Raw genomic sequence first — 25,436 nt, forward strand, 5'->3', positions numbered from 1 at the left:
AGTGTGCCGCGGAACAGCCGTTGAAAAACGCTGCTTTAAACAAACAAACAAAAATAGCTATTGTAAAAAATTAAGTGAATAAATAAGAATACTTAAATTGACAGAAATAAATATAATTGGTTAAATTTTCCAATTTTCACATGATATTATATAGAATAAAAGAATCCTCAAGCCCTAGGTTGTTTGGCTCAGTGAATTGAGCATCGGCCTATGGATTTAAGGGTGCCAGATTTGATTCCGGTCAAGGGCACATGCCTAGGTTACAGGCTCCATCCCCAGTAGTATGCATACAGGAGGCAGCCAATCAATGATTCCCTTTCATCTTTGATGTTTCTATCTGTCTCTCCCTTCCATTCCTCTCTGAAATCAATAAAAATACTTGAGAGAGAGAGAGAGAGAGAGAGAGAGAGAGAGAGAGAGAGAGAGAGAGAGAATCCTCAAGCAGAAAGATCAGAATATGTAGTCACTCCAGGTATTTTGAACTGGATTTTTAGTGGATGTTGAAAGTTATACATTGTTATATAAATAGAAAGGAAAGATTCTAGAATTTTTCTGATTAAATCAAACCATTTCATAAGGCTAGAGACAGACTTATCTCTGAGAATATATAAGCCCTTCCTGGTTTGGCTCAGTGGATAGAGCATGGGACTGTGGACTGAAGGGTCCCAGGTTCGATTCCGGACAAGGGTACATGCCTGGTTTCCAGGCTTGATCCTTAGTAGGCGGCATGCAGAAGGCAGCCAATCAATGATTCTCTCTCATTATTGATGTTTCTATCTCCCTCTCCCTGCCTCTCTGAAATCAATAAAAATATATTTTTTTAAAAAAATTTAAAGAATATATAAGCTTCTTTATTAAAAGAGAAGGCTCTAATCCTCTGAGAGGGAAAAATATGGAAATAATGCAGCAATGGAAAAGTATGGGTAAATGGCTAAATGGCTAAATGGAGTAGTACTTCTTTTCTTCAGATTCAGCTTTGACCAGATCAAAGAATGTCACTGAAATTTAATGAATATAATAAAAGTTTAACATAACACTGGTGATTTTAACTAGTATACCTGGGACAGATGGGAAACTTAAACATGATTCTAAATAATTAAAGCAGAATCAGAAATCATGGGTTTTACATTCTGTCTATTATCTTTATTTTCCACAAAGGAATAAGTTAAAGTTTATCAACTAATTGTTCAGAATAAATTTTATGGTTTGCCCAATTGATTTCAATCTGCTTTTCTTTTCAGAAAGTAGATCCTAGTATGTGATAATTGATTTTTTCAAGTGTATTTTAAACTAGATCATTTGAACAGCTTATCATATCAAAAATTTTATATTAAAATGTTTAGAGAAGTTAGAAGTGTGAGCTTATTAGATTAGTTTTTACATTAAGGATTAAAATTAATAAGTGTAGTGTTTATTAAGTTAATTTGTGTCTTAAGATTTTTAAATTTCACAGATTAGAGAATAAATAATATAATTAATGATTAAGAGCTGTATAATAAGTGAAATTAAATGACTGAGTGGCCGAAACCGGTTTGGCTCAGTGGTAGAGCGTCGGTCTGCGGATTGAAAGGTCCCAGGTTCGATTCCGGTCAAGGGCATGTACATTGGTTGTGGGCACATCTCCAGTAGGGGGTGTGCAGGAGGCAGCTGGTTGATGTTTCTCATCGACATTTCTAGCTCTCTATCTCTCTCCCTTCCTCTCTGTAAAAAATCAAAAAAATATTTAAAAAATAAATAAATAAATAAATAAATAAATGACTGAGTGGTCCTGCTTAAATCTTTTTTAATCATCTTAAATTAAGTAAGAAAGCAAGTAATTTTGACACCATGTATAATATACTTAATTCATATGAATATTTATATTTTTCCATAGTCTAATACCATTTATATAAATTAAATACTATTTGGAGAATACTTTTTTATTTTTTTGTTGATTATATATATTGGGATGACTTTGGTTAATAAAAGTATATAGATTTCAGGTATACAATTCTATAATACATCATCTGTATATTATATTGTGTTTACCACCCAAAGTCAGATCTCCTTTCAACTTTTCTAAAAATTTATATTTGTTTATACTTCATTTTTAAAATATTTTTTTCTAGCAGAATCATGAGAATCTCTTTAAAAATTCAATGCTTATGATGGTCTTTGTGTCACTAAGATTCAATCCTTTGAAATTACTTAATGGAACTTAATAAATTTATTATACATTTGGTTACAAATGTTAGGATCCAGCTGGAAATTGATTGTTTTGCATGTGGTCTCTGTAGGGTCCAATGGGGGAACAAGGAGAGAGAGGAGAGCCTGGAGAAGAGGGATATAAGGTAACCTCTGCAAATCTCACACCTTGCTTCTAAATTTGAACAGGGTCCTCTGTTCAAATTTCAAATGAAAATAAGTGTCATTGAGATAATTAGCAATGTCATGTTTTATGTTTTTGTTTTGTTGTTTTTTTTTTTGATCCTAGAAGAAATCCAGCTCTTTGTGCTTTCTGTTCCTTCTTTCTAGGATCATCATCACCTCCTCCCATTGTTGCTTTCTTCTCATCTTTCAGATGTCAGCTGAAATCTTCCTTCCTGAGAGGCCTTCTCTAACTGCTCTTTCTATCCATCACTTTATATCATACTAGAGGCTTGTTGCACAATACTAGTGCAAGAATAGGCCTCCCTTCCCCTCATTTTGCTCCCACCTGGGAGCCTGCAAGTCCTCACTCCTGTAGCTCCTCTGCCGCCATCCCTCCCCTTCATAACAGGCGTCCCGCCCCTCCATGCCACTCTGTGCCTATATATGCAAATTAACCTGACAAAGATGACCTTTGTCAGGTTACTTTGCATTCTCATTCCTGATTGGCTGTGGGCATAGCAGAGGTATGATCAATTTACATGTTTGTCTATTATTAGGTAAGATAACTTGTTTATCCTTCATGACATTTAATGCTATCTATAATACCTTATTTTACATATTTGTGTGTGGGGGGGGAGGAGGGGGTATTGTCTATCTCCCACCACCAAAATTTAAGATCCATGAGTATAACACTGTCTTTTTCATTATTATATCTTCAATTTTTAGAACACAAAGTTCCTGGTATATAGTAGGAATTCAATAAAGAGTTGTCAGATTGATGGTTGAAAATCACAATGTTCTCAAGCCTTATCTCAATTCTTACCCTCAACCATTCTTAGAAGAACTTTATGTGACCGATTTAATCAGCCAAAATTAAATTAGAATTTATTCAGTGTCATTTTTTATAAGCAAAGTTGATTTGAGGATATTCTGTATTCTTGCTCTTTATCTTTTCCCTTTCAGTTTATAATGTCAGTTGCTAAATAGAATCTGCTAACTCTCTTTTTATACTTCCTGTCTTATTTCTTTGCTCTCAATGTTCTCTGCTTGCTCACAATACTATGTAATATTTACTTACATAAATCCTATCTATTTTTTATAATCCAGTTCAAATTCCCTCTTCCCTTGACCCACTGTAATAGAAATATTTCCCTCTTCTGTAATCCTAGAACATTTTGTTTATAGAAGTCATTCAACACAAAAAAATGTTACCATCTGCTGCAAAGTTTTTTGCTTACTACCTTTCACATGCAGGTATTTTAGCTTTCCGATTTTGAATATGGCTTCTTTTTTTCTGGTATAATGCCTTGTCCTAAGCCCATAAATAATAGTACATCATATGTACATAAACATAATTCATTTTGAATAATGAATGATGAGATATTCTATCCAACATACCCCTCTTTCATGAAAAATATGTGTGATCCTGTTTATGTCAACATAAGAAACATTCAAACCTGTAGAAGATTTCTGAGTTTATTTGAGCCAAACAGAGGACAATTGCCGTGAAGCAAAATCTCAACCAATTGAAAAGTTCCAGAGAATGGCAGTTTTGCACCTTATTTTAATCAAAAGAGGAAATGTAAGTGGGTTGTATGAAATCCATGGGTGATAGATTGTGGAGGCAGGAGCAAAGCAAGGGCAGGGGCCTCTGGGATGGGATAAAAAGTAAAATGATAGACATGTACTTCTTTTACATAGATAGGCACGGGATAGTTAGCAGTCACCAACTCAATAACCACGAGGGCATTTGTCACCTCAGTAGAGCAGAGCAAGTGGCTGTGCTTTGAGGGATCCGGTAAAAGGACATTATTTTGACATTCCATAGGTATTTTATTATAGTTGCAAAATGACAACAGACAGGCTTAGTTAAGGTGGACCTTTGTCAGGGAAGATTTCTAGCCTAGGACATGACTGCTCACCATACACTGCTTTTAGTTAAAAAGTTTTAACTTCAAACCATCCTTTGTGGTTACTTTCAGCCTCTGAGTTTGTGAGACTGCCACACAGGTGTCAGGTTTGGTATGTGGCCACTGTTGCTCCACCTCTGAAAGAAAGACTTAGCCAGATTGAATGGGTAGCTACTATGTAAATAACTATGATTAATGAGCTGACTTTTCTCAAGCCTGAACTCTGAAAGAACAACTTTTACTTCCTCAAACTCTCTTTGAAGCAAATGTTGAAAGTAGCTCTACATGTTTGTGAAATTGTTGTGATGACTGTCTTCTGTTTCCAATTTATATAACATCTGTATCTACAAGGGTTTCCTAATTCAATGAATCCAGTGGGTTTTCTTAAAATTAGCTTTTCTTTGGGTTGTGACCCCAACCCACTGCTTTCCAGCATAATTTGAGAAGGTTAAACTTCCTTAGCTTTTGCTGTGAGTTCTCACAACATTTTCAGGAAAAATCAGGTTCTTGCAATATCTTATTTTGGCCACTACCAACTACAAACCATTAGGTAGTTAAATCAGCATATTTACTGGCAAGCGGCAACCGGTTAACTATTCCGCTGGGAGAAGGAAAAGTCTCTTCACTGGCTGGCAGGAGAGAGAAGCCTGGCCCCATTCTGCTAGTCACATATCCTTCAGAAATACTTCATCAGAGGAAAACTTTTCCCAATTCACTTTGGAATCTGTTTCTCCTTTCTCATTCCAAAAATACTGCTGATGAAGTTTTCAATTGGGGATGTTTCATATACTGGTTTGAACCCCATCTTTCTTTCTGTGTTGTTCTATGCTGTAGTCTGTCTTATTCTGTCCTTAGGTTTTACAGATCATTTTACCATTTGCTGGTGGTTCTATTCTAAACATTTGTCTCATGCCAGACCACATTAATTTTATTGCTTAGAAATATCAAATTCATGAATATTCACACTTATTTTCCTGCCAAGTTTTCCCAAACACTAGTTTGATTCACTTAGAGGAATTATGCTTCACTTAGAGTTAGGTTATTCTGTTGTAGCTGCAGGTTATATTTTTTTTTAATGTTTGCTTTTCTTTTTTTCCTTCAGAGCAGTTTTGTTATTTTATTTTTTTATTAAAATTATTAGGATGACATTAGTGTACATGGTGTACAGTGCTGTGATACATGATCTGTGTGCCCACCATCCAAAGTCACATCATCTTCCATCACCATATATTTGGCCCCCTTTACCCCATACTAATCCCTCCCCTCCCTTTCCCTCTGGTAATCACTATACTGTTGTCTATGTCTATGAGTTTCAGTTTTATATCCCATACATGAGTGAAATCATAGGGTTCTGAGCTTTTTCTGACTTTTTTCACTTAGCATAATATTCTCAAAGTACATCCATGTTGTCACAACAGCAGTATTTCATCTTTTCTAATGGCTGTGTAGCATTCCAGAGTATACACACCACATCTTTTTTTAAATCAAATTGAAGGATACTTTGTTGCCTTCATGTCTTGGCCACTGTGAATAATGCTGCGATGAACATAGGGGTGCAAATAAATGTGTTTGAGGGATTGCTGGATTGCTGGATCCTATGGTAACTGTATTCTTAATGTTCTGAGGAGCTGCCATACTCTTCTCCATAGTGGCTGTTCCAGTTTACATACCCACCTGCAGTGACTGAGGGTTTCTTTTTCTCCACATTCTCTCGAACCCTTGTTATTATCTATCTTCTTGATAATAGGCATTCTAACAGGTAAGAAGTGGTATTTCATTATAGTTGTGAAGTTGAACTTTTTTTATATATCTACTGGCCATTTGTATGTCTTCTTGGGAGAGGTGTTTGTTCAGGTCCTCTGCCTATTTTTTAATTGAATTGTTTGTTTGGTGTTGTATGAGGTTTTTTTTTTTTTATATTTTGTATATTAACCCCTTGTCAGAACTGTTGTTTGCAAATATCATCTCACATTTGGTTGGTTGCCTTTTTGTTTTGTTGGCAGTTTCTTTTGCTTTGCAGAAGCTTTTTAGTTTGATATAGTCCCATTTATTTATTTTTGCCTTTACTTCCCTTGCCTTTGGGGTCAAATTCATAAACTCTTCCTATGAGTACGTATGTTTTCTTCTATTTAATTTATTGTTTCAGATTTTATATTTAGGTATTTCATCCATTTTGAATTAATGTTTGTACATGGGAGCAAACTGTAGTCTAGTTTCATTCTTTTGTGTGTAGCTTTCCAATTTTCCCAGCACCATTTCTTGAAAAGGCTTTCTTTTTTTCATCATGTGTTTTTGGCTCCTTTGTCAAAAATCATTTGCCCAGATACATGTGGTTTTATTTCTGGTGTATCAATTCTGTTCTATGTGCCTGTTCTTCTGCCACTATTATGCTGTTTTGAAATCATAGCTTTGTAGTATAATTTGAAGTCAGGTAGTATGATACCTCCAACTTCGTTCTTTTTCTCAGGATTGCATTGGCCATTCAGGCTCTTTTTTAGTTCCAAACAAATCTGATGATTTTTTGTTCTATTTCTTTAAAAAATGATATTGGTGTTTTGATGGGAATTGCATTAAAGTGTATAATCCTTTTGGTAATATGGCCATTTTAACTACGTTGATTCTTCCAATCCATGGACACAGACTATCTTTCCATCTCATTGTGTCTTTTCTGTCTCTTTTAATATAATGCTTTGTAATTTTCAGTATATAGGTCTTTTACATTCTTTGTTAAATTTATTCCTATGAATTTTATTCTTTTGTTGCATTGTAAAAGGAATTGTGTGTGTGTTTTCCACTTGTTTCCTGAAATTTCATTGTTAGTATATAGGAAAACAGTGGGTTTTGGTACACTGATTTTTGTATCCTGCAACTTTACTGTATTTGTTTATTATTTCTAATATTTTTGGTCGTGTCTTTAGGGTTTTCTAGATACAAAGTCATGTCATCTGCAAAGAGTGACACTTTTGTTTCTTTATTTCCAGTTTTGATGACTTTTATTTCTTTTTCTTGCCTGATAGATCTAGCTAGGACTTGCAGAACTATGTTTTAATAAGAGTAGTGAGAGCATGCATCTTGATTTTAGAGGAAAAGCTTTCAGTTTTTCACCATTGGATATGATATTGGCTGAGGATTTGTCATAGATGGCCTTAATTATATTGAGGTACTTTCCTTCTATATCCATTTTGTTTAGTGTTTTAATCATAAATGGATGTTGTATCTTATCAAATTTTTTGTATATTACATTGATGGATATACATATCTTGAACCATTTTTATGCCCCACTTGATCATGATGTATTATTTTTAATGTATTTTTGTGTTCTATTTGTTAGTATTTTTTAGGATTTTTTGCATCTATATTTTGCCACTTTGCCCTACTTTAGTTTAGGCTTTAAGTATTTTTTTACCCAAATTATTTTAATAGTTTCCTAGCTAGACTCCCTATCTCTAGTTGTAGCCATCTCAAATCCATTCTCCATTTAACATGTTCTGTCAGATCAATCTTCATTTATTCCCCTATGCTATTTCATCTGCCAGAATGTCATCCTTTTGCTTTATTACCTGGAACACTCATCCTTCAATATTCAGTTTTCCATCACTTCCTTTATAAAATCTTCTCCAAGCTCCCCTCAGCTATCCAATGGTTCCCACCTAATATCATCAGGCAAAATTCATCACTCCCCATAACTTTGTCTATAATAACTTTATAATAATGTTTACTTTAATATATTTAGTGTTCACCATTGTAGAAAAAATGATCTTTGTCAATATTTATTAGAACAGAAAAGACCAGAAGAATTACAGTGAAACTCCTAGAAGCAAGTTTGTTTTGGGTGAGACTTGTATCAAGACTTCTCAAAGCCAAGAGAGACAGTTGGCTGTTCTGTGTGCTCATTCTAAAAAGCTCTGTGTAAAAATACAGACAAGAGCAGTGGCAAAGCCATAATTGGCCATCATAATTTAAATGTTGGAGTTTGCACATATGCTCGCTCTCACTTCACTCTGTACTAATCACTTTTTACTAATCACTTCTCTCCTGAATCCTGTTTGGTAAGTAATCTATAATAGTCATATTTACTTGTACCAGACTCCCTCTTGATTGCCCTGATTCTGTTATTTGCTGACTCTGCTCAGGTTTTGCTGGTAAGGGTCATATGTTACAATGATTTTCTCTGTAGTTATAACCATCTGCTATAGAAAGCTTTCCAAAATAGCCTTTCTCTCTTGCCACTGTTTACACCCTTAAACAGGATTCAGTTCCTTTATCAGAAAGTTGAATCTTAAAATCATAAACATTTGCCTCACAGAATGCAAACAAGAAGGCTTCAATTGCTCTTTCTGTGAGAATAAATATTGTTTGCCTGTGTATGCAGTCATTTCTTCTCCTAGCCCAGAAAAGGGAGTTGAGCTTGCTGTCTTTCCTGTGGCATTTTTCTTTTTTCTGAATCAAAGACTAGGAAGAAAAATCTGAAGTGAAAAGGGAAGTAGGAAAGGGGATAGAAGAAATTATATGCATAATTCTTTATGCATAAATCTCACCTGAAATGGCCCTGGGTTATTGCTACTTTTTGTTTACATACTTGGAAAGGGCAATGTGGTAGGTCAGCATTCCTTCTTAGGAGAACTAGGATGATGACAGGTTACTGAAGGTCAGTCACTTGATGTTTATAGGCTCCCAGCTTTGAACCCAGTAAATCTATTCAAAAAGCTATGAACTTAGATTGTAAAAATGGTGACCCTCGCACACTTCCACAGTGAAAACAGGTTGAAAACAGAAATTTGTTCTCAAGCTCTTTATTCCTTTTATTATTTGCTATTTGGGTTTTCTGAGTCTACCATAACAAATTACCAAAGCTGAATGGCTTAAAACAACATAAATTTATTTTTTCATAGTACTGAAGATCTGAGGTTGGAAATCAAGATGTCAGCAGGGTCATGCTCCCTCCTGAAACTCTAGGATAGAATCCTTCCTGGTCTTTCCCTTTTTCTGGGTGGCTGACAATGTTCCTTGTGGTTACATCACTCCAGTTCTCCTCTGCCTTCACATAGTCCTCTTCTTTGTTGTTTCTCTCTCAATCTCTCTTTCTCTCACTCTTGCTCTCTCACTGTAGCCTATATAATAAAAGCCTAGTATGCTAAGTGTCCAATCATCTGGTGGTCTGTTCAACCAATCAAAGCATAATATGCTAATGATATGCTAAGGCTGCTCAACTGCTTGCTATAATGTGCACTGACCAGCAGGGGAAAGATAGTTGACTGGTCAGTATACCACTGACACAAAAGGATAGGTGCTCTGATTGGGCGGTTAGCTTGCTGCTGGGGTCTGGCCTATCAGGACTGAGAGAGAGAGGCCAAACATACCCTCGAGCCCTCCTGTGGTCTTTCTCTGTCTGGCCAACCTCTCACATCCCTCCCCACTTCCGATTGTGCACTAGTGGGGTCCCTCAGCCTGGCCTGTGCCCTCTCACAATCTGGGACCCCTTGAGGGAAGTCAGAGAGCCGATTTCAGGCCGATCCTGCAGGCCAGGCTGAGGGATCCCACTGGTGCAAATTCATGCACAAGGCCTCTAGTTTTTTTTATAAGGACACTTATCAATGGATTTAGGCCCATGTAGATAATCCAGAATACTCTCCTTTTCAGATCCTAATTTAACAGTATCTGCAAAAATCCTTTTTCTAAATGTGATCACATTCATGAGTTCTGGGGATTAGAACATAGACATCTTTTGGTGGGACACCATTCAACCCATTACACTCATCTCCATGAAAAAACAAAACAAAACAAAACAAAACAAAACTCTACACTCTTTCTCAATCACCATCCTACCTAGTGGCCATTATGTTCTACAGACCCAGCACATGATTGAAATTGTGTGAGGAGGAACCCTGTGGGGGGCTGGCACCCATGGCTGACTCACAGCAACTCCTGCATCCCCTGCCTGAGTCTGCTCCAGAGACACCCAAGCTGCCGCACTGGCTCGGGCAGGACCCCTTGTCTCTGTCTCCATCTCTGCTCTGGGCCTCACTTGCACACGCAACCTCCTCCTATCCAATCATGACTCATTAAGGCATCCCAGCCTAATTTGCATATTACCTCTTTTTAGATAGATAGATAGATAGATAGAAAGATAGATAGATAGATAGATAATATTAACAAGAGAGAATCATAATCTCTCTAATACTTAAATTTGAAAACATTTTGCTATAATTTAAAATGACACTAATGTATTCTCTAAGTCACATGTCTCTGTGTAATCTAATAACATGACCTTTTCTATTCCTAGGGTCATATGGGTATACCAGGACCAAGAGGTGCCACTGGACAGCAAGGGCCTCCAGTATGTTTTGAAAGAATTCTTTTAAATCTGGCATTTTAAAAATATAATAATGTTAGCATATCTTATTTAGTCTCTCCTTCATATGTGGTTTCTATTTTGGTTCCTGTTCAAGGGTGAGCCAGGTGACCAAGGTGAACAAGGTCTGAAAGGAGAGAGTGGATCTGAAGTAAGTTGAAGTTGTATAAGGCAATTTGAAATGTATTGTTGGCTTGAGAAAGCAGATGGGCAGAAGAGGCTGTTCATTGTAATTTAGATGATTATTCTTCCTTCCAGAGCAAGGATCACTGTCAGGTTCTAAACAGAGTATTTGTCAGTAATTGAATTGAAACATGACTTATTGATTAAGTTATGTGTTTTGACTGCCAATCAAATTTCCCTTTACCTGCTGCCTACTCTGGCTTTGTGAAAATTGCCTAAGATTGTCCCAAACTTACTGTCTGTCCTTGGGATTTCAAACAGAAATACAAGCCTTAAAGCCCACATTGCAGAGTGAAGACACATCAGTCACACCTATTTATTTTAGTAAGTTAGGGGAATCCTTGTGATACAGACTCACAATTGGTTTAAAATATTTTTTCCATAAGAGAAATCAATTATTTGTAGTCCAGCAAAGTAAAAATCTGTTGGCTCATTGAATTTAGCCGTCTCTTTCCCTGCACACTGATAGATGTTGCCTCAACCATATATAATAACTGGCTGTGTAATTTGTACCATCAGGTTATTATTGCCATGCTTTTCATGACATTCTGATTTTAGATTAAATTCTTAATAAAATGTACTTTATTTTAATAATAAATTAGGGAGAGTAGATTTTTTAAAAAGTAATGAATTTGAGACCCTGTTTCTCCTAATATTTGAAGCAGCCTTTATTCATACTTGTGTTTCCCCCCGGTGGGAGTAAGTAATTATGGGTTGAATCTGATATTACATAGGTGTTCCCTCACCTGGAAACCATTTTGAATAGTGTTGGCATCTACCTAGTAACTCCCAGTCATTTTCCTTAATAAATAATAACTAATAAATAATAAGTATCCCATTGAAGGCAACTCTTAACAACAAAAAAAAACAAAAACAAAACAAAAAAAAAGACATTTGTCTCAATCACTTAAAATTTTTAATACCCAAAATGGGAAAAGAGCCCAGCCGATGTGGGTCTGGCTCAATGGTTGAACATCAACCCATGAACCAGGAGGTCAGGGTTCAATTCCTGGTCAGGTCTCATGCCCGGTTGCTAGCTCCATCCCCAGTATGAGGCATGCACAAGGCAGCTAATTAATGATTCTCTCTCATCATAACTGATTCTCTCTCTCTCTCTCTCTCTCTCTCTCTCTCTCTCTCTCTCTCTCTCTCTTTCTCTTTTCCTCTCACTCTCCTTCTCCCTTCCTCTCTCTGAAATCAATAAAAACATATTTTTAAAACAGGGAAAAGTTGTGGAAAAATCTGTGAACCTAGAACTCTGCTACTGCTTTTGCTTGACTTCCTATATTTGCATTAAGTGCCTACGAATGCAACTGCTTTACCAAGGTTTGATTCTGAAATTGCTAATCTTTTACAATTAGTACTTTTATATTCTCAATGTTTTCTTTTTGACATATCTCAGGAAGAAGAAATTTTTTAATGTTTTTTAGTATCTGTTAAAATTATGCCAGTGAAAATCAAATATTCTTACTAGACAACTGCACCTCCAGCCTACGTGGTCAGCTCTTCCAGGGTATCAGAGCTGAAAGGTGCTAAGGAGCCATGGTTTAAATTCTATGAAATCCAGGGTAACTAGTTATTTCCTATTTTGGGTAATGTTTATATGCAGTGCAAGGTTGCATTAAAAGTTCTCTTAGAATTTAAAATAGTAATAGTTGTTACAAGAATAATCATTGACTCTATTATTTATTTAAGGACACCTTCATTGGCCAAGTGGATCCTATCCATTGCTGTCATCTTGTTTTTGCAAACCTTTAAATTTATGGGTTTGGGTGGGGGTTTTTTTAGATTAGAAAATGGCCTTTTTAATTCATGTGAACAAGCTGCTCATTTTCCAGATGAAGAAATTTAAATCCCAGAGAGATTATGAGTTGCCTAATATCACAGAACTAGTTACCAACAGAACCAACACTAGAAACTTTACTTCCTGACTTGTGTTATTATATAAAAGCCTCTATTACTTTAAAACCATTTATAAATTAAGTAAAATATGATACATTTTACTTAACTAATTCACTTATTTGGACTATCAGACATGAGACTGTGAACAACTATAAAGAAAAAGTTAGAGTAAGTCAAAATCAACTGCAGAACCCACTACATATTTTAAAAGACTTGTAATGCAAATGTAGTGAACTGTCTTATAATGGCTTTCAAAGACTTAAATTCAAGCCAAAATCTTATTTTTCTCATAAAACAAATTCCAGATTTCGTGGGTTGAAATTTCTTGGTTAAAAAAAGACAGATTTTAATTATTGCCAAACTCACTAAATTTATGTTGGCATTTTAAGCTACCCTCTAACTAGTTAGAACTAGACAAATATCAATATAACTGGTCAGCTTAATTTAAATAAAAACAAGTGAGGGTTTGGACTATATGGAACATTTAAAAATGTTTGTTAACCGAAGAATCGGACTACCTTCTCTAGTGGTCTATGAACTGGTGCAATCCCAATGAATAGAAAGCTATTGTAAATGGATCTAATTTCAAATAGATGATTGGGTTTTTCAAAGCTAGCCAGAAAATCAGAAAGCAACATTTTTCATGCACTCTTAAGACTACATATAAAATTCATTTGCCTTTCCTACCATAACAGAAAAGTCTATTGATTTATGATGTTCTTATATTTAAAAAGAATAATACAAGTAAGTTAAGTGAGAAAGTAACATAGAATACGTATAGCTTTATTATATTTGATTCCTGGGGATTGAAGAGTGACTTATTTTTCCTTTTAATGATACTAACTCAATTAATCATCTACTAACACCTTATATGACAACATATTTTTTTGTCTTTGACCCGATCTATAATTTCTTACTGAACAGACTACCTCTGTGTAGGATTAATGTTTAGTAATGGTTGGCTCTTAATTTAGTTGTAATTTCAACTTTGAGGTTTTTTTAAATGCACAATTTTTTTAATATATTTTATTGATTTTTAACAGGGAGGAAGGGAGAGAGATAGCTGGAAATGTCAATGAGAGAGAAACATCGACCAGCTGCCTCTTGCACACCCCCTCCCGGGGATGTGCCCGCAACCAATGTACATGCCCCTGACCGGAATCGAACCTGGGACCTTTCAGTCCTCAGGCCGACGCTCTATCCACTGAGCCAAACCGGTTCTGGCATAAATGCACAATTTATTTTAAAGTGCCAATGTTCTATAATTTATTGACCTTTGTGTATTTAAAACCATTTTAAGATTGCGGATTTTCTAGATGACTCTTCCTTTAGTTGTGGTGAGAATGATTATAATAAAGAAACCTTTCCTAAATTGAGCATATATAAAGAGTAGAAATTATGTCCTGTTATTTGTTAAACACTTGTGTTCAATGGAGATATTTTGCCACAATTGTCCTAGTACAAGTAGAAAAATACATTTAAAAAATAAGATTTTGTCTTACTTTAGTGTTATTCTATTGGAAGCTGCTTCTGTTTGCTCATCCAAGTCTGAATAACATTCTAGTTTTTATGGTGACAGACACATATATGTAGATTTTAGTACACAATATTTAACTCTTCTGAAATTATCCCCAACATAATGGTCATCCCAAAATGTAATCACTTTGTGATTATACCCTATTTCCCCAAAAATAAGACAGTGTCTTATATTAATTTTTGCTCCAAAGATGTGCTAGGTCTTATTTTCAGGGGATGTCTTATTTTTCCATGAAGAAGAATATGGTACACATTTATTATTAAATGAAAATAAAGGAAATTTATTACCTGTATACGGTACGGTAGTATAGTAGTTGTCAACACAAACCAGACAAACTGTGAATCCTACAGTATCAAGAATTTACTCATTTGTTCAATGACAATCATGTGATCATCTTTTGGAACATCATCATAACAATCCAATTCCTGAATTTCTTAGTGAATTTCTTGTGACTCCATTTCTTTCAGAATCAGTGGACCAAATCTCTCATGTTTAGCCTAGGGGGGCCTTATTTTGGGGGGGGGGGGGGGAGATGCCTTATATTTCACTCAGAAAAAAACCTGTAAGTAGGTCTTATTTTCGGAGGATGTCTTATTTTCGGGGAAACGTGGTATAAGAATCTCTTTGATTTATTTTATTTGAATGTTTGGAATAAAACACAAACATTTGTAGCATATCTGAACCTTATGCCACAAATTTTTGTATACTAAAAGTATTAACTTTATGTTCCTTATATTAGAACTTATCAATTGTCCTGAATGCCTATCCCACCTAGTGTTAAAAACTAATTGATAGAAATCTAGTGAGTTTGACAGCCTTTAACTCCATCCACTCAAATTTCCTGCATTTGATTTACAGTTTTCCCCACTCACTCTCTTGTCAAGATTGCAGGTACATTCTGGGTGGCGATGTTAAGGAAGAGGAATAGAAGGTGACCTTGATCTTCAGTCATCATCTGTTTACACTAGAATCCCGTGAAACTCACATCATCCTTTTGGCTCCCAGTTGCCATAGTCCTGCCATACTGGCATGTGCCTTGGCCCTCCTGGAAAACGTTCTTTGAGGCATGTTAGCACACATAGCTTTTTTCTTGTCTCAGGTGCAAAGTCTCCTTAGATGGGCTTCTAAGGAGCATATGCAAGTGTTCTTGGCCACACAAAAATAACATTCTGCTGCTCCCCATACCAAGCTGGGTGCTTGCAAGACTCAGACCCTCTAAAGCCCATTGGCCTGGACCTCTCACACAGAAATGTCTATTCTATTGCTTATGTAGACGCTCCATGAGGACATTCAGTGCACCTTATGCGAACTTTCAATGAGGACATTAATCTCTCTGGCCATCATCTCTGTGCCCAAATCCCCAAACTTATCAGGGATATTATTGTTTCTACCTACCATGAATCTTAAAGGGCAGAGTGGGATAAAGGGTTCTTCTTAGAGAAATACTTATCAGTATTTTTTTAAAAATATATTTTATTGATTTTGTACAGAGAGGAAGGGAGAGAGATAGAGAGTTAGAAACATCGATGAGAGAGAGTCATCGATCAGCTGCCTCTTGCACACCCCCTACTGGGGATATGCCCGCAACCAAGGTACATGCCCTTGACCGGAATCGAACCCAGGACCCTTCAGTCCCCAAGCCAACGTTCTATCCATTGAGCCAAACCGGTTTGGCATCTATCAGTATTTAACAGTCTTGCTACTCTTCTTATATTTTCCAAGTTGAAAATCTCATTTCCCCTTAGGTAGGAAAAAGTCCTCTGTTACATTAATATAATTCTTCTAAATCTATTCTTTATGGCATCAATTTGATGACTTAACTCCTTTATAACTTTGAATTTTAATACTCAAAGATAGATTTTTTTATATTTAAATATCAGGCTCTTGTATTTAAAAAATGTATTCCTTAAAAGCAGCAATTCAACAAGAGGATATAACTCTGGTAAACATATATGGCATCCAATACGGGAATACCCAAATACATAAAACAACATCTGGAAGATATTAAGGGATAGATCAATAGCAACACAACCATAGTAGGGGACTTTAATACCCCACTGACACCACTGGGCAAATTCTCTAAACAAAAAATCAGCAAAGAAACAGCAATCCTAATTGACACTTTAGATCAGATGGACTTAATTGACATCTTTAGAACATTTTACTCCAAAGCTAGAGAATATACATTTTTCTCAAATGCACACAGGACATCTTCAAAGATAGACCACATATTAGGACACAGACAAAGTCTCTTTAAATTCAAAAAGATAAAAATTATAACAAGCATCTTCTCAGATCATAATGGCATAAAACTAGAAATCAACTACAATAAAAACAATGAAAAAAATAAAACACTTGAAGACTAAATAGCATGCTATTAAATGATGGTCAGGTTACCAAAGAGAGCAAAGAAGAAATAAAAAAAGTATCCTGGAAACAAATGACAATGAAAGCACAACAATCCAAAATCTATAGCAGGGGTCCTCAAACTTTTTAAAGTGGGGGCCAGATCACGGTCCCTCAGAGAGCTGGAGGGCCGGACTATATGAACTACTAATTCCTACTGTAACACCTTGGCTGCGCTCACTGCCCAAAAAACCTGGCGGGCAGGATCAGACTCCCCTGGGGGCTGCATGTGGCCCACGGGCCGTAGTTTGAAGACCCCTGATCTATAGGGTATAATGAAAGCAGTCCTAAGAGGAAAATTCATAGTTCTACAGGACTACCTAAAATAAATAAATAAATAAATAAATAAATAAATAAATAAATAAATAAATTAGAAGAAAGAAAGAGAAAAAGTGGTAATAAATTATCTAACCTTGCAACTTAAAGAATTAGAAAGAGAGCAACAAGAAAAGCCCACAGTAACCAGAAGGAAGGAGATAATAAAGATCAGAGCAGAAATAAATGACATAAAGACCAAATAAAACAGTACAAATGATTAATGAAATCAAGAGCTGGTTCTTTGAAAGAACAAACAAGATTGATGAACCTCTAGCCAGGCTTACCAAGAAACAAAGAGAGAGGACCCAAATAAACAAAATCAGAAATGAAAAAGGTGAAGTAACAACTGATCCCACAGATATACAAAGGATTGTAAAAAAAAAAAAAAAAAAAAAAAGAAAGAAAAAAAAAGAAAAAAAAATGCTATGAAAAACTCTACTCCAACAAACTGGACACCCTCAAGGAAATGGACTCATTCCTGGAAAAATTCAAGCTTCCAAAACTCAGGAAGATTAAAAAGACCTGAATAGCCCAATAACTACTGATTGAAACAGTAATTAAAAAGCTCCCAGCAAACAAAAGCCCTGGACCAGATGGCTTCACAAGGGAGGTCTACCAAACATTCAAAGAAGAACTATCTTCCTCAGACTATTTCAAACAATTCAAGAGGAAGGCACAATCCCAAACTCTTTCTTTGAAGCCAGCATTACTCTAATCGCAAAACCAGATAAAGACATCACAAAGAAAGAGAATTACAGGCCAATATCCCTGATGACCATAGTTGCTAAAATCCTCAACAATATTCCAGAAAATTGGATTCAGCATTACATTAGAAAGATTATACACCATGACCAAGTGGGATTTATTCCAGGAATGTAAGGCTGGTTCAATATCTACAAATCAATAAACAAAATACATCACATAAACAAATTGAGAGACAAAAATTACATAGTCATGTCAATTGATGCAGAAAAGGCATTTAACAAAATTCAACACCCTTTTCTGATAAAAATGCTCAGCAAAGTGGGAATAAAGGGATCATACTTCAACATAATAAAAGCCTTATATGAAAAACCTACAGCCAACATCATACTCAATGAGCAAAAACTAAAACCATTTCCCCTAGGAACAGGAACAAGACAGAGAAGCTCACTCTCACCACTCCTGGTCAACATAGTCCTGGAAGTGCTACCCAGAGCAATCAGACAAGAAGAAGCAATAAAAGACATACAAATTTGAAAAGAAGAAGTAAAATTGTCATTATTCGCTGATGGCATGATACTGTACATAGAAAACCCTAAAGACTCCATCAAAAAATTATTAGACTTAATAAATGAATTTGGCAATGTAGCAAGATACAAAATTAATGCCAAGAAATCTATGGCATTTCTATATACCAATAATGAACTTACAGAAAGAGAGACTAAAAACAAATCCCATTTACCATTGTACTAAAAAAATTAAGATACCTAGGAATAAACTTAACTAAGGAGGTAGAAGACCTATGCATGGAAAACTACAAAAAAATAAATAAATAAATAAAATGAAAAAACTGAAAAAAGGCACAGAGGAAGACGTAAACAGATGGAAGAGCATACGATGTTCATGGATTGGTAGAATCAATATCATTAAAATGTCCATATTACCCAAAGCAATTTATAGATTCAATGCACTCCCCATTAAAATACCAACGGCATATTTCACAGACCTAGAATGAACTCTCCAAAAATTAATCTGGCATTAAAAAAGACTCTGAATAGCTGCAGTGATCCTGAGAAAGAAGAGAAACATAGGAGGAATCTCAATACCAGATATCAAGCTGTAATACAAAGCCATTGTTCTCAAAACAGCCTGGTACTGGCATAAGAACAGACATATAGACCAATGGAATAGAATAGAAAACCCAGAAATCAACCCAAATTACTATGCTCAATTAACATTTGACAAAGAGGCAAAAGCATACAATGGAGTCAAGACAGTCTCTTCAATAAATGGTGTTGGGGAAATTGGACAAATACATGCAAAAAAAAAAAAAAATGAAACTAGACCATCAGCTTACACCATACAAAAAAATAAACTCAAAATGGATAAAGGACTTAAATGTAAGATGGGAAACCATAAAAATCTTAGAGGAATCCACAGGCAGCAAAAACTCAGACATATGCTGAAGCAACAACTCCTAAAGCAACAGAAACTAAAGAGAGAAAAAAAAAATGGGACTACATCAAAATAAAAGCTTCTGCACAGCAGAAGAAACCATTAACAAAACAATAAGGAAGCCCACTATATGGGAGAACATATTTGCCAATGTTATCTCTGATAAAGGTTTAATCTCCAGCATTTATAGGGAACTCATACAACTTAACAAAAGGAAGATAAACAACCCAATCAAAAAATGGGCTATGGACCTAAATAGATACTTTTTGAAAGAGGACCTATAGAAGGCCAAGAGACATATGAAAATGTGATCAATCAAAGTCACTAGTCACTTGAGATATGCAAATCAAAATGACAATGAGATACCATCTCACACCTGTCAGAATGACTATCATCAACAAATCAACAAATGACAGGTGCTGGAGAGGATGGGGAGAAAAAGGAACCCTTCTTCACTGCTTATGGGAATGCAGACTGGTGCAGCCACTGTGGAAAACAGTATGAAGTTTCAAGCTCTCAATCTCTCTGAAATCCAGTTTCTGGGAAGAAGCTAGACTGCCATCGGGTAGGAAAGTGAGGGTGGCTTGCTTGCAGAGCTGTGCGCAAGAATAATTGTTTGCTGTGCTGGGCGCGAGATGCGGGGACGTGGACAGAGAGGCAGAGATGGCTAATGGGCAGTCATCACTGTTGGCCATGCCCCAGCCTAATGACACCCCGAGACTCTGCCTTGAGACTCCACCCCGCACAATCTACAAAAACACCCAAGTTCCAAGCAGTGGCTTTTGCCTATGAACAGCCTTCTCTATCGCGGTTTAACCTAGCAAACTTGCAACCTGGTGCAGACAGCTCCAAAGCTTCCAAGCTCCAAGCAGGGAGGAGAGGACTGTGGTTCTCACTGTAGCTCCTACAGGGTGGCCTCAGACAGTAGTTGAACTGTACCCCATTGGAGATCCAGAAACCAGTGTACCTAGTGGTCAATGTGAGACACCAGATTTCAACTCCTAAGTGAAACATTTAAGAGGCGGACTCAGTGAGCACCAAAGCCCCACTGAAACAAGGCCTGCACCATAAGTATGTCTGCTGTGCAGCAGTTCTTCCATTATAGACACAGCAGGTCCTCACAGCCAATTGACCTGGAGGTCAATTCCTCCCAGTGTACCAACAGCAATCAAGGCTTAACTAAACCAAGACTTTGCACTCAGCCCACAAAGGGATGTACCAAGAGCAACCACCTCAGGCAATTGGGGAAGCTGAGCTACTGGCCCCTATAAGTCACCAACCACACAAAGCCACTCCATCAACACAGGGAGGCAACCAAAATGCAGAGACACAGAAGCATGTCACAAATTGGAGAGATGGAGGAAAGTAAACTACTGGATGACACAGAGTCCAGAATCACATTTATGAGGTTACTCAAAAATCTTCTAAAAACCGCTGAGAAACTTGAAGAGACCTTCAAGGACCTTAATGAGAATACAAAAAAAAAAAAAAAAAAAAAAAATGGAAAAGGACCAGTTAGAAATTAAGCATACACTGTCTGAAATAAAGAATATATAGAAACTCAACTGTAGATCAACAGACCCTAAGAGTCAAACCAAAGATCTGGAATATAAGGAAACAAAAAACACCCAACCAGAGAAGCAGAAAGAAAGAAGAATCCAAAAGTGTGAAGATAGTGTAAGGAGCCTCTGGGATGACTTTAAGCGTACCAACATTCGGATTTTTGGGGTGCCAGAAGAAGAGAGAGCGCAGGATATTGAAGGCCTATTGAAAAAAATGACAGAAAACTTTCCCTACCTGGTGAAAGAAATAGACTTGAAAGTCCAGGAAGTGCACAGAACCCCAAACAAGAGGAATCCAAAGAGGAACACACCAAGACACATCATTAAAATGCCCAGGGCAAAAGACAAAGAGAGAATCTTGAAAGCAGCAAGAGAAAAACAGTTAGTTACCTACAAGGGAGTACCCATACGACTGTCAGCTGATTTCTCAACAGAAACTATGCAGGCCAGAAGGGAGTGGCAAGAAATATTCAAATGATGAACAGCAAGAACCTACAACCAAGATTACTCTACCCAGCAAAGCTATCATTCAGAATTGAAGGTCAGATAAAGAGCTTCACAGACAAGAAAAAGCTAAAGGAGTTCATCACCACCAAACCAGAATTAAATAAAATGCTGAAGCATATTCTTGAAGAAGAAGAAGAAGAAGAAGAAGAAGAAGAAGAAGAAGAAGAAGAAGAAGAAGAAGAAGGAGGAGGAGGAGGAGGAGAGGAGGAGGAGGAGGAGGAGGAGGAGGAGGAGGAGGTAAAGATAAAAATTATGAACAACAAAAGACATCAAATACATACCTAACAACAAGTGAATCTAAAAATCAAGGCAATAAAAATCTGAGGAACAGAATGGACTGGTGAATATAATAGAATCAGGGACATAGAAAGGGAGTGGACTGACAATTCTCAGGGGGAAGGAGGTCTGAGGGGTGCAGGAAGGGATTGGGCAAAAATCTTACACCTATGGATAAAGACAGTGGCAGGGGGTAAGGGCATGGGGTGGGGTGGGAAATCAGGTGGAGGGGAGTAATGGGGGAGGGGAGAGGAACACCTGTAATAATCTGAACAATAAATATTTATTATATAAAAAGATAACTGAAATCAGAATTTTTTCAATATTAAAAGTCTTTATTGTGTTCTGAAACATATGAGTTGTTGTCAGAAACTTCAACTAAACCTGGGTCACCAACTATCACATTTTTTTGTTTTCTTATCCTTACAGAAATTTCACATTAGTGACTTTTTAAGACAAGTAAAATAGTTTCAATGTTTGAAGTAGAACGCTTGATGAGTGTATTTCCCCATAATCAAATTCTAAAAATGTTAGACTTTTATCTCATATAAAATGCTCTTTTTCTCTGTGACTAGATATACTACTTCTTCTTAAAATGTTCAAGCTCATTTTCAGAAAATATAATCTTTTTTCTTATTTTCTTATTGTTATCAAATTGAATCTTTGGTATCATTTATCTTCAGATTTTAATAACGTCCCATTTTGGTAGAATCATCCTGTTTGTGAGAAGTTTTGACGACTTCTGAGAAATATTTGTGGTGATGGTCATGAGCTCTTTTTTTATTATTTATGAACTAGGTCACTCTATTCCACGTTTTTCTTTTAAAAATAATTTTAGGATATCATCAGAATAATGTCATAATTTGCAAGGGTAATGTTTCTAACTATCCTGGCAGACCAGTTGCTGCTGAATCAATTAGGATTTAAAACATCTCACACATGGAAAAACAAAGAGTTCTGTGAAAATAAATATCAGTTCTTTAATTCACAAGTATGTTCTCTATGCTTCTAGATAGCACATTGTAGGCTGATTGGGTCATGTCTGTTACTACACTGTCAGCGCTTGATGATCAGAGACTTTGCTTTGCATTCCCAGCACATAACAGAGTCCCTGGTGTAAAATGCTCAATAAATGTTTACTGCTGAATTAATTAAGTACTTAGCCACTTTCAGTCAAGAGCCCTGTCTGAAAGTTATTTGTTAAATAATCCATTCAGTTCCTTCTTAGATTTAAATTTTTAAACTATGAATTTGGAGCTAAATGAAAATTAAGGTGATCTGGTCAAATTCTCCCAGTTAAGGTTGAAGAAAATGACTCCCGGGTCATTTAAATGGCAGTCCCAGTGAAATATAGCTAGCTCGTAGCAGTGCTTGCTGTAGTGTAACATCCAGCTCTCATGTTTTTTGTTTTTTTTTTCTATGCCTTCAAGTTTAATTAAATTTATTGCAATCACTTAATAACTGTGATTTACATTTTTAGGGCCCTATAGGGAAAAAAGGAGCTCCTGGTGCTTCTGGAAAACCTGGGATTCCTGTAAGTAGCCAGCCTTTGGCATCTTTCTTGCTTTTCTTAATAGAATTGGCAACTTTAGCAAGCAGAAAAGTCTGGGGCTAGTTATAACAAGTATTGGATAAATCAGATTTTCTTCAAGAAAAAAATTAAGCCGCTGCAGGAACACAGAGGAAACAAAATATGGACCATTCACTCAAAACCAAGCTTGCTATTTATTATAAATGTAAGTCTCTGTAACTGAAGAATGCTATTTTTCAGTGCTACAGAGCCCTCTCTGTAGACTCATGCTACTCTCTGATGGTGAACCACTAAAAAACAAGGAAATTGGAATCATGACCAAGTGGTAACAAAGATCAGAGGTCATCAAGTATGAATAGAAAGACTTGAGCTGGGTTTTAATTAAAGCACTCAACCTCTTGTGTTCCTGGTAAAAGAACAGAAAGTCTTAGGGGTGGGAAAACAAAGTCTTTCATCACAGAACAAAAATTAATTTTATCTTAGCCACCAGTTCCCTCCTCTGACCAGGCAAATATGTGTTGACTAACTTATTAGCAAAGATTTTTCTGCTGGTCTTCCCCAGTCACCTGCTTTGGGTGTGACCTCTATTGGTTCAAAAAAGTGGAAAATAAACATAAATCATAACATGTAAGCGATTCGTACAGATAAAATCCAATTGCCCAAGAGGAGAAACAACTTGTTCAGATTCAGTCATATAATTACCTAATTCAAATTGGCAACAAAAAGAGCCATAATCTGTTCCTTTGGAAAATAATGTGATAGGAGGTTTTGTAAATGGTGAATGGCAGCCTCTATCCTAAGCGGACAGGTGTACAGAGCTGATCTTTACTTCACAGCTGGGGAAAGCCTGTGCTGTACAGTGAGAAATACCAGAGAATTACACTAAAACTGAAAAGGATTCACAGTATGTTGCTGATTAGCTTGGCATTTTTGTTTTGGGAACTTAAAGACAGTGGCCTGATCTTTTGAAACCAAATAGTAAGGCATCCAAGAAATAGGAAAATTTATCCTGGACAGGGTATTAAAAATGTAAACACTCCCCCCACCCATAAATATAATTTGTTATTAAATCACCATGTACAGTACCTCTCTATAATCCAAATCATTTTAATTATCAAGGGGTTTCCAGGCCTACCTGGTCCAAAGGGCCTGCAAGGATTCCAAGGAACAGATGGCCTCTCAGGAAACCCTGGGAAAGTGGGACAACCCGGAAAACAGGGCCTTCCTGTAAGTAGATTGAATATTTCTTTGCTTTTCATTCTTTATGTATAGTGTCTCCTGGCTAGACCATAGATATTTTGGCTTTCTAAGCTTTGACATTGGTTATAATTAAGCTTATCATTTCTTTAATACTTATTTTAGAATTGTGTTTATGATTTCCAGATAGTATCAATGAGTACATTTGCTTGAATATTTTATATTGAATAACACATTTTTTTCATTTATGCCATTTTACACATATAAAATCTTACAAATAAGGACCATAAAGAAGCAGTTTTAGGGGCTATCCAAACTGGCTATGTTTTGAGTTCATCAAAAACCATCTTTGGAACATTTAAGCCTTGGCAGTACCTCAAGGTAGGTTCTGCCAAAAATTATTTTTCCTTTACTTTTGTCAGTATTTTACTTGGAAAAAAAATGTGTGAATATTCTTTCTCTATATATCTGGTGATGCAATGACATATATTCTCTCTTATTTTTCTATAACTGTTCTATCTTATTTTATCAGAAATTTAAAAATCTATTTTATTTTCATTTAGCCATTTATCTTCTTTCCTTCCCTCATGTCATCATAATAAAAATATTTGTTGTTTTCATCTGAAGATATGTTTTTATTGATTTGAGACAGACACATGCAGAGAGAGAGAGAGAGAAAAGAGAGAGAGAGAGAGAGAGAGAGAGAGAGAGAGAGAGAGAGTGTTAGAGAGAGAGAAAGTAAGAGAGAAAGTGAGAGAGGAGATTGGTTGCTTTCTGTATGTGCCCCCAGGAGACATGGAACATGCAACCTAAGTATGTGTCTTGACCAGCAATCAAATCCTCAATCTTTTGGTTTCCGGGATGATGTGCCAACCAACTGAGCCACCCAGCCAGGACCATTAACCACATATTTTCAAGAACCAAGTAAAATTTACCTGTGTACATTTCTGTTATTTGTACATGTTTATCTGCTTTTCTCTTCTTAAATAATCAATTAATCTTAGTTATTTATCAAATGTAGCATAATGCTATACCTACACCCAAACCCAAATTAATAGTCTTAATTTTTAAACAATGAAATAATGAATCGTTTCATTGTTTAAAAAACAACAACTATGGAACTATGATGTAACCAACTTAATTTTATTTTAGAAATAAATATCTGCTAAGATTCTATTTGAAAAGGTGAATGTTATTAAAAAGAGTCTTAACATGGTTTCTGTTTATTTAGGGGCACTATGTCAGAACA

The 25,436-nt window shown here is 36.2% G+C and overlaps 1 protein-coding gene across 6 annotated transcripts in view; it reads left to right on the forward strand.

The window, feature by feature from the left end:
• Positions 1–25,436, forward strand: part of COL24A1 (collagen type XXIV alpha 1 chain) — a 294,053-nt gene that overhangs the window by 214,515 nt on the left and 54,102 nt on the right. For all 6 annotated transcript variants that reach the window (XM_084874405.1, XM_084874404.1, XM_084874403.1 and 3 more), the window contains exons 44-48: positions 2,277–2,330; positions 10,543–10,596; positions 10,709–10,762; positions 22,940–22,993; positions 24,110–24,217. In XM_084874405.1, the coding sequence (XP_084730531.1) occupies positions 2,277–2,330; positions 10,543–10,596; positions 10,709–10,762; positions 22,940–22,993; positions 24,110–24,217 (324 nt within the window). The remainder of the gene's footprint in view (positions 1–2,276; positions 2,331–10,542; positions 10,597–10,708; positions 10,763–22,939; positions 22,994–24,109; positions 24,218–25,436) is intronic.

Source organism: Pipistrellus hanaki (genome assembly GCF_964339955.1).
Source record: "Pipistrellus hanaki genome assembly, chromosome: 2".
In the NCBI taxonomy this organism is placed as follows: domain Eukaryota; kingdom Metazoa; phylum Chordata; class Mammalia; order Chiroptera; family Vespertilionidae; genus Pipistrellus; species Pipistrellus hanaki.